This window comes from Podarcis muralis, chromosome 11 (genome assembly GCF_964188315.1).
Source record: "Podarcis muralis chromosome 11, rPodMur119.hap1.1, whole genome shotgun sequence".
Classification (NCBI taxonomy): Eukaryota; Metazoa; Chordata; class Lepidosauria; order Squamata; family Lacertidae; genus Podarcis; species Podarcis muralis.
Genome location: NC_135665.1, coordinates 51563152 through 51577052, shown reverse-complemented (window position 1 = coordinate 51577052; position 13901 = coordinate 51563152). Strand labels below are relative to the sequence as shown.

The 13901-nt window shown below is 43.6% G+C and overlaps 1 protein-coding gene across 1 annotated transcript; it reads left to right on the top strand.

The window, feature by feature from the left end:
- Positions 1–5368: 5368 nt before the first annotated feature.
- On the top strand, positions 5369–12525 carry LOC114606897 (O-acyltransferase like protein-like). The gene is made up of 7 exons (XM_028749544.2): positions 5369–5650; positions 5760–5839; positions 7008–7121; positions 7643–7772; positions 10613–10796; positions 11251–11393; positions 12366–12525. The coding sequence occupies exons 1-7, from the start codon at positions 5450–5452 to the stop codon at positions 12486–12488; spliced, it is 975 nt and encodes a 324-aa protein (XP_028605377.2). The 5' UTR covers positions 5369–5449; the 3' UTR covers positions 12489–12525.
- The last annotated feature ends 1376 nt before the right edge of the window (positions 12526–13901 follow it).

The following is a 13901-nucleotide window of genomic DNA, read 5'->3' as shown; positions in this document are numbered from 1 at the left end:
TGAAATACTGCCCCCCAAATGAGGCCAAACTTAGATTCACAAAATGTTTAGGGGTACGAGTACCCCTGCGTCCCCCCATTAAAAAGCACTGAGTAGCAGTAAAGCTCTGCTGGATGAAATACAATGGCCTCTGGTCTATTTTTGGGGAATCCTGCAATGTGCTTAAGTTGTTACTCCTATTTTTCTTCCTTTTCATTTTTCATTGGCCTCTTTGCTCTTTACAAAGAATAGGAAAAACAACATTATGAGTACTTTTGAAAGGGAGAATGGATACTTTCATTTTTCTGATTGCGCTGTATGCTAGTCTTCCCCATCCTGTCACCCTCCAACGGCTGAAGAACTCCATATCCCATCGTCCCTGACCCTTGGCCATGCTGACGGGGGTTCAACAACATTTAGCAGACCTCAGGTTCTAAGACCTAGGTCACTGTTGGTCACCTGCAATTTGGCCCTTAAACTGACCTCTCATGGGCTTATACCAACTCTGTTTCTTCCATATTTCTGCAAGGAAGGTGAAACAACCAAGGGAATGCATGTGAGAGATTCATTTCCTAAGAAAGTTTATTATTTTTTGGAAAAGATGCAGTAAAACCTTTGTGCCGAATAGAAACTCTTTCTGGGACTTAAAAGAGCAAATGTTTCCATTTACTCCGTTGAACAAGCTGGTAAAAATTGCGATCACAAAAGGCTCCATTGTCCTGACCGTGAAATTATTAACGTATTCTTCCTTTGACAGGTGTATTTAAATTCAAGACCATCTCTTTCCTATTGCCTTTTCCATCTCTGTTCGCTGTGAATTCAACTGCCTCGTTCCCGACTGTGGCCAGATGCGCTAAGAACCTCTTCCCTATTGATGTGTTTGTAGCGGTTTGTTTGTAAGTACTGACCGCGGACGTCTCAGCCCAGCCGTGAAACTGACCCTGAACACCGTGCCTCTCAGGAGAGAGAGTCACTCTGCAGTAATGAACTTCTATTTCCCTTCCAGGTTCGTTAGCGTTTCCTTCATCATCTTGCCAATCATCGGAACCATTTACACCGCTGATGTATGGGAGAAGGCTAAGCGCAGTGAATTGCCATCGGACGGTTTGCCTCCTGCAAATTACGGGAGCACATCTTTCGTTGCAAGAGATGCAAGCGACTCAAAAGCAGAGAGGAAACATAGTCATGAACCTGTATCAGCAGCGCTTGCCGCATTTGATGGTTCAAAGCAAAGTAGGCGTTGCATTATTATTAATGGTGATGTTGGTAATTATTTTTATGGCACCTACTGTGAGCAGGAAGCATCACAGAGTGCGGGGCATGGGGAGGGCAGGTCTCCGTCCCGAGGAGTTTACAGTCTATTTTGAGATAGCAGGAGAGGCAACAGAGGGAATCGAGGACAAGGAGGCGGGAGGAAGCCAGCCCTGAAATCTTCAACTCCCACAGAGTTCATTTGGGTTCAGGTTCAGGATAATTTTAGGAGGATTAAAAATCTCGTTTCAGGTTTCTCTGTGGCAATCTATCAAAAACGTATTTTGAAAGGTATTGAGCTGTATTCCGTGTAGCACCAAGGAACCATCTCCATCTCTCCTCCACTCGCACCCCTCCCCCAAATCTGTTCTGAGTTTCTCCCCCCCAACCCTCCGGGGCAGAGAAGGGGGAAGTCCTGTGGGGCTACCAATAATCTTTGCACAGGCTTCCCTTTGCAGATAGATGTGACTCTAAGTGCTGCCTATGAAGCTTGTAGAAAAGCGCTGTTGTTTGTTTTGGAAGCTGTTTGTCCATTAATTATCCCCCATCATCTGCCAGTCTTAAAATGCGATCCCATGCATGTCTACTCAGAAGTAAGCCCCACGGAGTTAAGTGCGTACATGCTTTCGAAAAAGGACTATTTCTTCACTCTACATGGCAGAACACGTATAATCTACATGGTATAATGAATTAATTTCTGCTGCTTTAATATTCTTAGGTACCTTGGACTGCGTTCTGAAGTGTTTTTCCTTGCAAAACCATCTCCCAGCCATTTGGCTGATGAAACCCTGTAAAGAAGTCTCCTTGTCTCTAAGTGGTATCAGAGCGCTGAGTCTCTTGTGGGTAATTTCTGGGCATACAAGTCAAATGACAGCGTGGCAGAATTTAGGTAGGAGCTGAAGCTACAAAGGCAGATATATTCCTGTTTTAAAGGAAACACAGTGTTCTCTAAATGAGCTCACTACTCATTTCAACTGCTGTTTTATTCCATATTTGACACTCGGGATTGCGGTTCATGGGCTGTGACTTGCTGCTAAATAGCCCCGGCTTTGGTTCTTTTTTTTGACAGGGCAATCAGTTATGTAGAGGCAATGAGATTTGTTCAATAGAGAGTTATAAAGAACAACGAGAGTCCTCACTTGATATATCTCATTCAGTGCATTCCACATCTTTCCTGGGTCCTTTAAGAATGATTATAGGGAGGCTGAGCTGCTGTTTGAACTGGAAAGGACCTTTTCAGTGACCAAACCCAAACTTTGTGATTCTCTGCTTCAGAGAGAAGAATCTGATGTCCGTCTTCCACAGTGTGGAAGACCTGTTTGCTTCTGAACTTTGGTTGATAGGATTTCACAGCTTTCCTCTATTTCTCTCTCTGTGTTTCCTTCCCTCGTGTGTGTGTGTGTGTGTGTGTGTGTGTGTGTGTGTGTGTGTAATTTCAGAGGCAGGGAACCTGTGGCTCTCCAGATGTTGCTGAGCTCCAACTCCCATAATCCCCATCCACTGAAGCTGTTAGCCAGGGCTGATGGGAACTGGAGTACAACAATATCTGGAAGCCCGTGAGTTCTCCTCACCTTTGAGATATAGTGTGTTTCTTTGTCTTTCTTGGCTGCCTTGGACATTTTGGAAATGTGAGATATAAATGTTGTAAATCAATAAAATTTGGAAGGGTTTCCTCAACATACATTCTGTAAAAGAAGGATTAAGGACACAGCAGTTAAGAAATTCGACAAGTACTTCATTGTCTATCTTGAACAAGAACAAATCAACAACAGGACACTGCTGACTCAGTGTCCCAGATATAACTAAATCTAGTTCCATCTAGTGACACTAGACACATGCCAATTTTCATTCCAGCACCTCAGCCTTCAAGGAGGATAATCACACTACAGTGTGTTTTGTTTCGTTTCTTCCTCGCCTTTGAATGGGCACAGGAGGTTGTGTGATTGTTTCCTGGGTTGCCCCAATTTCAATCCAATATTTCAATCTTCAAGACAGGAACACACACTCATCCCTTTGAGCTGGAGAGGAGCAGCAGTTCTAACATTTCAAAACATCCTCTGTCTAACAAATAGTTCCTGTAAGCTTCCAAGAGACATGAAAACATCAGTAGGGCACTGTATTTGCAAAGTTTAGCCTAACGTAAAGTATGAATGCCATAGCCTGAACATTCAAAGATCTATTATTTGAACTGCTAATATTTGTAAGCTGCTTTGGAAATGTATTAAGTGAGAGGAAGGGAACTTATTTTTTAAAAAAAACATAGACACAATTGGACCTGATTTGTTCCATGTTTCTCTTCGTTTGCAGAGATAGGCTTGAGTTAAGTAGATTTCCAAATATCTCCTGACTGTTTATCTCTCTCTCTCTCTTCCTTATATGTTACCACAGATAATGAGTTGGAATGGGAAGCTAAAGTGCTTAAAAACCCTATTTATGTATTTTCTCTAAGTGGACCATTTTATTTAGGCGTTGACACATTTTTTCTCATCAGGTAAGTCAGATGTTAGGGGATGCGGGTGGTGCTGTGGTCTAAACCACTGAGCCTAGGGATTGCCGATCAGAAAGTCAGGGGTTCGAATCCCCACAACAGGGTGACCTCCCGTTGTTCGGTCCCTGCTCCTGCCCACCAAGCAGTTTGAATGCATGTCAAAGTGCAAGTAGATAAATAGGTACTGCTCTGGCGGGAAGGTAAAAGGCGTTTCTGTGCGCTGCTCTGGTTCGCCAGAAGCGGCTTAGTCATGCTGGCCACATGACCCGGAAGCTGTCTGCGGACAAATGCTGGCTCTCTCGGCCTATAGAGCGAAATGAGCGCCGCAACCCCAGAGTCGCCCGCAACTGGACCTAATGATCAGGGGTACCTTTACCTTTAAGTCAGAAGTTATTAGAAGTTTTTCTCCCTCTGTTATATTTTTAAATAAAAAATAACCATCTAACATCTCATGGCGGTGAACCTTGCAAAGTCTATAAAGGTGGAACATGAGACTTATTCCCTGGTAATTATTTGAAGAAGCATTGGACAACAACAGGTGTTTTATTCATGCAGGATCTGTAGGACAATAGATCCTGCTGGTAGTCCATGCTGCCTGCCTCTGCTGCTCACCTACTTGACCTCCCCTGCCCCTGGGGGAGCAGGTGCATGGCGGCAACAGAGGCCAACAAGCCCAGGGCAGACTCCATGGAGGGAGGCCAGATCTGCTACCCCTCCGATCTATCCGGAGCCTGCTGCCCTGAGGCAGCTGCCTCACCTTGCCCCATAGGTTCACACCTTGCCCCTATGGGATCCCTTGCCATAGGGATCACATGGGACTGCTGGTGAGCTCAGACAGCCATGATTGGGTGGGTTCCCTGGTTGTTTGAACTGGCACCTTCACCACCAACTACTGTGATCACACAAACTGCGCCCCCTCCTTGTCCATGTTTCATGATGTCTGAGGACATATTTTTCAACAGGATTTTGAGTCAGTTGCTTATTACATTGTGATATCTACTGTGTTTTTTCTTTTCTTCATTAGGGCTATTTCGTTTTGGGTATTACATCATTATAACGCTGTGTGTTTTCCTGTATTATTGCATTTGAGTTTATTTTTAATTTTGGGGGGATTGTTTTTGTTCATCACTTTGAATACCTCTGTTTGGAAAGGAAACTGAAGGACAGGCATTTTAGAACGGGCGATTAAACCTCCGTTCTTTTTCTCCTCAGTGGCTTTTTGAGCTGCCGGTCCTTTTTGAACATGTTGAATCTCTCTGAAAAACAGATCACCTTTCGCCTCACAGTGAAGTACCTGTGGCGCCGATTTTCCCGGTAACCATTTGTGAGGGTTTGATCCATGTTTTTGCTATTTATTTTGCATTTCTGTTTTTGCAGCTTTTTTGTTTTGTTTTTGTGACTGTGTGGAACCCAGTTCAGCTACTGATTGATTGATTGTGTGACTGCAGTACATTGTTTATTGCTTTCATTTTCTGGATCAATTGTCTCTTTTTGCATTACTTTCTGTGGGAAAGCGTGCCTTGGTTTTGGAATGCTTTGGTTTTGGAAGGGACTTCCGGAACGGATTAAGTTTGAGAACCAAGGTACCACTGTACTATTAATTACTCCAGTTTGCTATTGAGCTGGGCTTGCAAAGGAATGCAGGGATGAAGTTTAAGAGAAGGGAGTCTGCTTTGCAAATGCAATCAGGTTTGAATTTGTTTAACAATGTGTTGAAAACTGTGTGCCTGCATGCAAGCTGACCACATCTGCTCTTGTGTTTGTAGGCTTCAGCCGCTCCATATATATTCCTTGTGCCTTTTAATTGGTTTCTACTCTGTCACTCCTTGGGGGACATTTTGGGAGATCTCAAAACTCGAGGTTGATAACTGTAGAAGAACGTGGTGGGCCAACCTACTGCTGATCAACAACTTTATCGCTGGGCAAGAGTCAGTAAGTCTGTACGATGGAATATTTATTGGGGCATTGTGTCATAATATATATTTTAAATAATATATATTAAAAGTATGCATTTGTCTTCCCATTCCTACCCTGTTTTCAGTGTAACGGATGGACGTGGTACCTTGCAAATGATTTCCAGTTTTACTTCACAACTCCTCTGCTGGTCTATATTTCCATGAGGTGAGTATTTCTTCGGCAAGGAACATCCACCATGAGGTTTCCTCGTAATTTATTTATTTGATTTATTTCATTTCTATACCGCTTTGTATTTTCAAGAAAAAAACCTCAAAGCGGTTTGCATCATATTAAAACATCAACAAAACAATCCAGAATCGAACATTTCTGAAGAGAGTCAAATATAGAGTATACAGTCAAAGCAACATAATTAACAGAAAACTAAAATATTATCTTAAAGATTTCAAGATAAAACATTGCAAAGGAAGTCTACTACAGAATACATATTTAACACAAACAAAGTTAACAAAAAAACATTTCAAAGAAAAAAACACCACTGCTAAGTGAAGTCAAATATAAATAGCACATTTATAACAGGGTGTGGGACAAGGAAGAATGACAGTTTCCAGAAAAGCCTGCCCAGCCTTCTGCTGTTGCTGCCACCAGAGGGATCTAAGACCCCTCCACCCCACATGGGAGGCACGGATCAGAGTCCTGTTCATCTGAGCCTATCAGAAGGTTGGTTGTTCGAATCCCCACGACAGGGTGAGCTCCCGTTGCTCTGTCCCAGCTCCTGCCAACCTAGCAGTTCGAAAGCACACCAGTGCAAGTAAATAGGTACCGCTGCAGCAGGAAGGTAAACAACGTTTCCACACACTCTGGTTTCTGTCACGGTGTTCCGTTGCACCAGAAGCGGTTTAGTCATGCTGGCCACATGACCCAGAAAGCTGTCTGTGGACAAACACTGGCTCCCTCAACCTGAAAGCAAGATGAGCACCGCAACCCCATAGTTGCCTTTGACTGGACTTAACCATCCAGGGGTCCTTTACCTTATCTTTTAGCATCCGTATCTCTGTGAATTTGTTTTAGAACATGAGAAAACTGTACCAAATGGGACCCATTTGGTCTGTTGCTTTGCTTCTTCCAAGCTGAATTCATGCCTGTGGGTAATTAGAGTGTGAATTATTCTGCTTCCCCTTGGAAAACTAGTATTACTTCAGTTATAACAGGGAAATACATGCTCTCTCAAGCAACCCTTTGAGTATAAAGGTTAGAGATTTTTGTTATTAAGTGTTTTATCATTTAAATGAATAATATAAAGTCCCCTCCCCCCAAAAAGCCCCATCTGTTGTTTATATTTCTATTTTTGCTTATATTTCTATTGTTTTGGCAGAAGCAAGCAAGGAATTATAATTCTGGGGACTTTGCTGTTCCTGACAACTTTTACAGTGACAGCCCTGCTGTCATCGTTCTACAGGCTTCCTGTTGCAAATCCTCGTGATATGAGGTAAGGTTCTGGAAACTGCCCCATTCAATAACAGGTCACAATAATATGCTGGGAGAGATCCAAAGCGCAGTCAGGAATCTAATTAATCAAGAGAAAGTAACCCTCTGCATGTTATGGGGTATGTCTGAGGTTCTTGAATTTTTGGAAACAGAAGTTGGAATGGCACCCTGAGAAGAAAATTGCCCTTAATGGAGATGTCATCTGACTGACTCACTTCATCTGCCTAATGTGTTTTTCTCCCAACCGATTCTTAAAAAAGGCAAAACCTGTGAATTTTGAGAAGCAAATAAACAGGTGGTGTTATCACACTTCCTTTCAGAGCAGAAGACTTGAGTTATGCCACGTTTGTTAACAGCAGCAACATTCAGACTTGGTTCTCATATATTTTACCTCAGGAGAATCTTCCATTTGAGTCATTTGCCAAATGTTTTTAGATAGGAATAGTTATCAGTTAATGCTCTTTCTCTCCCTTCAAGCCTTCCGTATAATCTTTTTATAACCCGTTTCCAATATGCTTGCAGGAAAACGGCCACCGTGATGTATTTCGCAGAGTATTACTCAAAACCTTACTGCCGATACGGTCCATTTCTAGTTGGCATTCTTCTTGGGTTGTACATGAACCAGCAGCAAACCCCAGTCCTAAGGAGCAAGGTAAATGGAAGGCATGTTTAACAAACCTTTGGGAACCTATCTGCACAACAAAACAGAAATCTGGTACAGGCTTGGTGAGGTTTGTGTCGGATTCCAATATGACCAACAGTGCCATTCAGGATATCTGGAACTCTGGATCCCTCCTGAGAATGCATTTGTTGTTGTTTTATTTCTGATACTTTCCCCAAGTTTAACACCCACCCCCTTTTTTTAATGAACTGAACTGGCTAGCTCTTTTGTCAAAACCCATTAGGAAGGTGGGACCATCCTCCTGAGCAATTTCTGATTGGCTGTCTCAACCATTTATGTCGGAGATGGAGCTTCTTTCACCATTGGCTCAAACTCCACTCCATCTGAGAAGGGAGACTGGCTTCAGTTGGTCTCAGATCCCCCCAAATATGTGGGGTATCACCCCAATCCCTCCTTTCCTTTGGAACCATGTGTATTGGGGGACCAAAGATGCTCTGCAGGAGACTAATACCCTCTCAAACTATCTTGTCCTACAAGGAATTCTGTGCATGCTCTGAAATGCCATCCACTCAGAGTTGGTGGAGATGTGTGATTTTCTTTCTTTCTTTCTTTCTTTCTTTCTTTCTTTCTTTCTTTCTTTCTTTCTTTCTTTCTTTCTTTCTTCTTTCCTCTACTTTCTCATAACCCCCTTTTCCTTCTAAGGTTCATTGGTCTTAAAAGGATATTTCTCTGGAAGATCTTCCTTGTACGTTAGATTCACTGTTATTAAGGTATCCCTTGTGCTCTGAGGGTAGTTCATAAGGCTGTGAAAGATTTTGTATCCTCTGGGCTTTGGAAGAGTCAGTCTAAACCTCCTTACTGGCAGATTTACAGGGCCAACAGCTGGGGGATAATGCCACCCACTGTAATGCAACTGGATGATGTGCTGTGTGTGTGTCATGCTATCCACACTTTTCTTTTAGAAGGCAGAAAGGTATCACTAAGGCTTGATCCCCATAATGGGGGCTCCTTCCAGTATGAGGAATAAAAAATAAAAACAAGCAGGAACTGCAACAAAAAGGTTGCAGTGCAGAGTGCTCCTGTTCAGGGTTCCAACAGCCAATCCTGCTCTCTTCCAAGATACGCCATTCCTCCTCTCCCCAATGTTCTATCCTCTCCCAAGAGTTGGTTCGTATTCTGTTCCCTGTCTTTGGTTCCCTGCCTTCACAGGCAGCCATACAAATTAAAGGGTTTTTTTTTCTTTTAAAAAAAGGATACTTCCACAAAACTTGGGGTCCCTCCAGACTGACTGGTATTTCCCTTCTTGTGCCTTGATGGATCCATGCTCAAGGAATTAATTTTGCTATTACAATATATGATGAAACCAAGAAGGGACGAGTCCATTTTGCACAAGCAACGTCATTCTACTGCTGTGAGCCGTTGATGAAGGGTTCCTGGAGCACTGCTTGTTGATCTGACAAATGAGGGAGCTCCTTTGATTCCAAATATTCAAGCCACCTGGAAGTGCTGTGCAAAATATTACCACTGGGGCGAGTGTTGCCTTGAAGTGATCCCACTGCAACCTGGGGAGAGAGAGAGTGAAAGCAGCCTTGATCTGCCAACGAGAGAAGTTGGCGCGTTTTGTGGCACACAATAAATGGGGAAGGTTTTGGCAAGGGGAGCAGCAGCCTCGAGAGGAGAGCAAGATGCAGTTGCAGCATCTAAGGGAGACTTTGTAGTTAAAATGAACACCATAAAAACACGAGGGACCCACAGTCTTTAGAACAGCCATCTCATATTCCAGTTTTGAGTGGAGCTGCCTTGCTGGGTGAGAAGTGTTTGTCTCCTCTCCCTTTTGTGTCCTTTTAGAAGTTCTTTAATTAAAATAAGCACTTTTTACAAATCTCCTCTACATCGGTTGGTTTATTTTGTTCAATTAATCTAACTGGTTATGATGCATTAAAGACAGCGGGCCTAAAATATATGTATATTTTATTATTAAGTGCCTGAAAGCTGAGTAACTGAACTGAGTAATCTAAACATGTCAGTTTGCATTCCTTAGTGCAGAAAGTACTGATCTGATGTGTAAAGATCTTTCCTATTCTAATTAATTCAGGAGGGTTCTGGAAGCTTCTCTGTGTGAAAGAAACAAGCAAAAGGTTCATGATGTTTGGGTTATTCCTTCCGAGAAGCTGAGTACAGCTGGCTTAAACTGGTTCAGTTATCTCTTCTGTCAAGGTCATGCTGACTATTAAAGTTAGGGCCAGAAGGAGCCTGGATTTCACTTTCTCTTTCTATCTCCTTTCCTTCTGGTGTGGTGCTCTGTATATAGTGTTTAGACTTATTGTACGTTTAAGTTAAGTCTGCTGCAACTGGATTTCTTATGGACAGGGCCAATCCTGAATGTATTGGACTTGTGACCATTATGCTCATTTGCCTTCAGAAGCAGTAAAGCTCTGCTGGATGAAATTGCCTCTGGTCTATTTTTGGGGAATCCTGCAACGTGTTTAAGTTTTTACTCTGCTAACTATGCATTGGAATCTACTCTGGATCAATATTGAGTAGAATTTCAATGACAAAACATCCATTCAGAGGAGCATGGAAAGAGACCACCAGCAAGGCATTGTAACAGCTGACAGAGGCAGCGCTGGATTTAGGGCAGTGCATGCAATTGCCCCACACAGGGCACTGAGCTGAGGGGGCGTAAAATAATGATGATGATGATGATGATGTTACCAAAGTCTGTCCATGACAGAAGAGACAGGAAGAGAAGGCCTGAACATTCCATTGAAAGAGAAGCAAAGTCGCTTTCCCCCAAACGACCAGAGTCAGGTGGAATTATCCTAATGAACTAAGATGCAATCAAATGTCTCATTCTCATGTTTCCGCAGGTGCAGGCTTCCATCGGATGGCTTTCTGCAATGTTTTCCATGTTTATGGTAGTTGCTTTGGCCTATACGTTACAAGACCCCCTCGACTACTCACCTGCCACAGCCATTTACCAAGCTACTCACCGGACGGTGTGGGCTATCGCTGTGGGATGGATAATTTTTGCGTGCGAGGAAGGCTATGGAGGTACTCTACAGAGCAGGAATGGGGAACCTCACGCCCGGGCAGTGGGGCGAATGTGACTCTCAGAGCCTCCCCATCAGGCCCTCAGGAGTGGGGATTTGAACCTTGGTCTCCCAGGTCCAATCCGATCCGATCTGAGCCTAGGGCTTGCCAATCGGAAGGTCGGTGGTTCGAATCCCTGCAACAGGGTGAGTTCCCATTGCTCGGTCCCTGTTCCTGTCAACCTAGCAGTTTGGAAGTACATCAAAGTGCAAGTAGATAAATGGGTATCGTTCTGGCGGGAAGGTAAACAGTGTTTCCGTGCACTGCCCTGGTTCGCCAGAAGTGGCTTAGTCATGCTGGCCACATGACCCACATGTCTGCGCCAGCTCCCTTGGCCTATGGAGTGAGATGAGCGCTGCAACTCCAGAGTAATCCACGACTGGACCTAATGTTAAGGGGTACCTTTACCTTTTAGGTTTCATCAATTGGATGCTTTCATGGGGCTTCTGGTCAGTGGCTGCCAAAATCAGCTACGCCTGCTACTTGGTCCACCCAACGTTGATTTTGTTGTATAATGGACTTCAAGAAACGCCCATGCACTACTCGGACATGAATATGGTGAGTGATTAAGGATAGATGGATCTGTCAGTTTTGGTTCTCTTCAGGATCTCGATTTTCCAAATTTTCAATTCAGTTCCTTGCATTTGTGCAGCAATTTGAGATTTGTTTGTGTGTGTATGTTTAAACTCCTCTTGAAAATTTGTCAGCCTTTTCGTGCAAATTTCACATTTTTGTGGGAAGTTTTGCCAAACACACACATTCTTTCAATTTGGTACACTTTGGTATGTTATTTTCACTAATATATACACTTTTATGCACATTTACCCTAGTATGGTTTTATTTGGGGGGTGAGCACATTACTTGGCAGCAGAACTGCATTATGATCAGAGAAAAAAACTAAAGCTCTGTCTCTCTCATAGCTTGCATTAGCCTGCATCCAGCCTAAGGCTATGCAGCTGCTGTACAGGCTTCATTATCACATCTTTCTCTGGCTGTGCCTGGGAACAAAAGACTAAGAGGCAACTCCTTTTCAAAATGGAGATTTGAAATTGAATACCTTAATCACATGATCTAATGCTTGGTTGTCATATTTCAAATCTGGTAACAAAGCTTGTTGACCTTATTTTGGGGGAAAAACTCCAAATTGAAGGCTTTCTATGAAAGTCACCAAAATAATCACACTTCCAACATGGGTTGCCATAAGCCTGGGTTTCCTCGGACATTTAATAAATTTTTGGAAATTCCACCCGGACCCAATTTCTGAAGTACGAATCCTGGATATGTCTTGGGAATTCTGGACGTATGACAGGCCTATCTAAGGTTAAACACTCAGATGAGAGCTAGCAGAGAACACTAGTTGATTAAGTATCAGCCTGTTAGAGCTCAGAGAGCTTCAGTACGCTTCAGTGGCATGTCCCAATGTTAAACCCTTTCAGCAATATGCATACAGCCATTCTCCATTTCAGTGTGCAGCTGAACAATTATGCTTAACAGATCTGCCCTTATTTCTGTTTGCACTTATCTTTTTAGTTCTATCTGTTCCTTGGACACTGCCTGATGACATTCATGGTTGGGCTGGCATTGACGGTGATGGTTGAGATGCCTCTGCAAGCGTTAAGGCGGGCTGTGCAACAACAAGTGGTTCAACTGTGAAGGAGGAAGCAGGAAAGGTGTGATGTCTTGAAACCCCCCCCCCACACACACACCATACCCTTTCCCTTTGAAGGAGAGGCTCTTCTGCTGTGCTCCAGAAGAACTGTATAGTGATGAAGATCTGAACGTGTGCACCCCAGGCTCTTCAGGAGTGATGTGGCCAGGGAATTTCAGAATCTGGAATTAATGGTCTTGCCAGGCCTCTCCTTTAGATGGCCAATTGCGAAGCACACAGCTAACACCCCTCTTCTCTTCATTGTCATTGTTCCATGCTTTGCAACTACTTCTACATTCCTGCTATGTTACAGCTAACAAATGGTTTACCAACCCTAGTTAAAAGAAAAGAAATACTCTGAGCCCCTGCAGTTCCGCATTTTAAATTCACTGAAATCAGTGGTTCCTAAACATTTTCGGGCCTCCACCCCCTTGGCTCCATAAACTCACCCCCAGTGCCCCCTGACCTATAAAATGCATTACAGTGGTACCTCGGGTTAAGTACTTAATTCGTTCCGGAGGTCCGTTCTTAACCTGAAACTGTTCTTAAGCTGAAGCACCACTTTAGCTAATGGGGCCTCCTGCTGCTGCCATGCCGCCGGAGCACGATTTCTGTTCTCATCCTGAAGCAAAGTTCTTAAACCAAGGTAATTGTTACGGCAAAATCTGGGTGCGAGGCTGCTCTGCCACCCAGCTCATCGGACTAAGTCCGTGGGTCCCTGCGGAAGAAAATGAGCTCAGCCGGACGCAGGAGCAAACTGTAGAAGATCCAAGTTTATTGCGCAACAGGTTCAAGGCGAGATTGAACCCCGAGAATGGGGCGACATAGACTTTTAAAAGTTCCCTCCAAGTCCCAGAATACAGTGCACGAAACGTCATGAATACATTTTGGGAAGGTTGGGTTTCATGGATTACATCATGAATATATTACACACGTCATGAATATGTTTACAGAGAGGTGGGGTTACACTGATTAACATTTAAGACAAGGGAGGGGGGAATGTGCAGAGTGAGGGATATACATAAATAAACATTTCTTGAGTACCGGTGGTGGCAGGACAATGGGACAGTGATATGCATCGTCTGCCACCTGGTATTGCCCGGAGGAAGGGTTAGGCAGGACGATCTGACAGGATTAAGAAGTTCCTGTGTACGTGACTTGTCGTCTTGAAGATTATGGAGGTAGGGGTAGCAACATGGAGTCCAGAGGCAACTGAGTTGAATGTTACCAGGATGGAGAAAATCGGAGTTGTGGTCGATTTTATATCAATTTCTAAAGGTTTCAATGCTTTCCAGACTCACGTTAGGAATAGGGCGAGAGAAAGGCATAGGAAAGATGGGGCTTATTCCGCCCGCGTGAAGACAGGAAAGAGAGCCTTTTATTTACAAGGCAGGGGTACAGTGTGGTGCCTATGCAAT

Bases quoted from the DNA above. Each gene is read 5' to 3' on its own strand.
- LOC114606897 (XM_028749544.2), top strand. From the start codon at position 5,450: ATGCAAGCTGACCACATCTGCTCTTGTGTTTGTAGGCTTCAGCCGCTC. The intron at 5,840-7,007 runs GTGAGTATTTCT...TTGTTTTGGCAG, and splicing joins CTGGTCTATATTTCCATGAG to AAGCAAGCAAGGAATTATAA. The intron at 10,797-11,250 runs GTACTCTACAGA...TTTACCTTTTAG, and splicing joins GTGCGAGGAAGGCTATGGAG to GTTTCATCAATTGGATGCTT.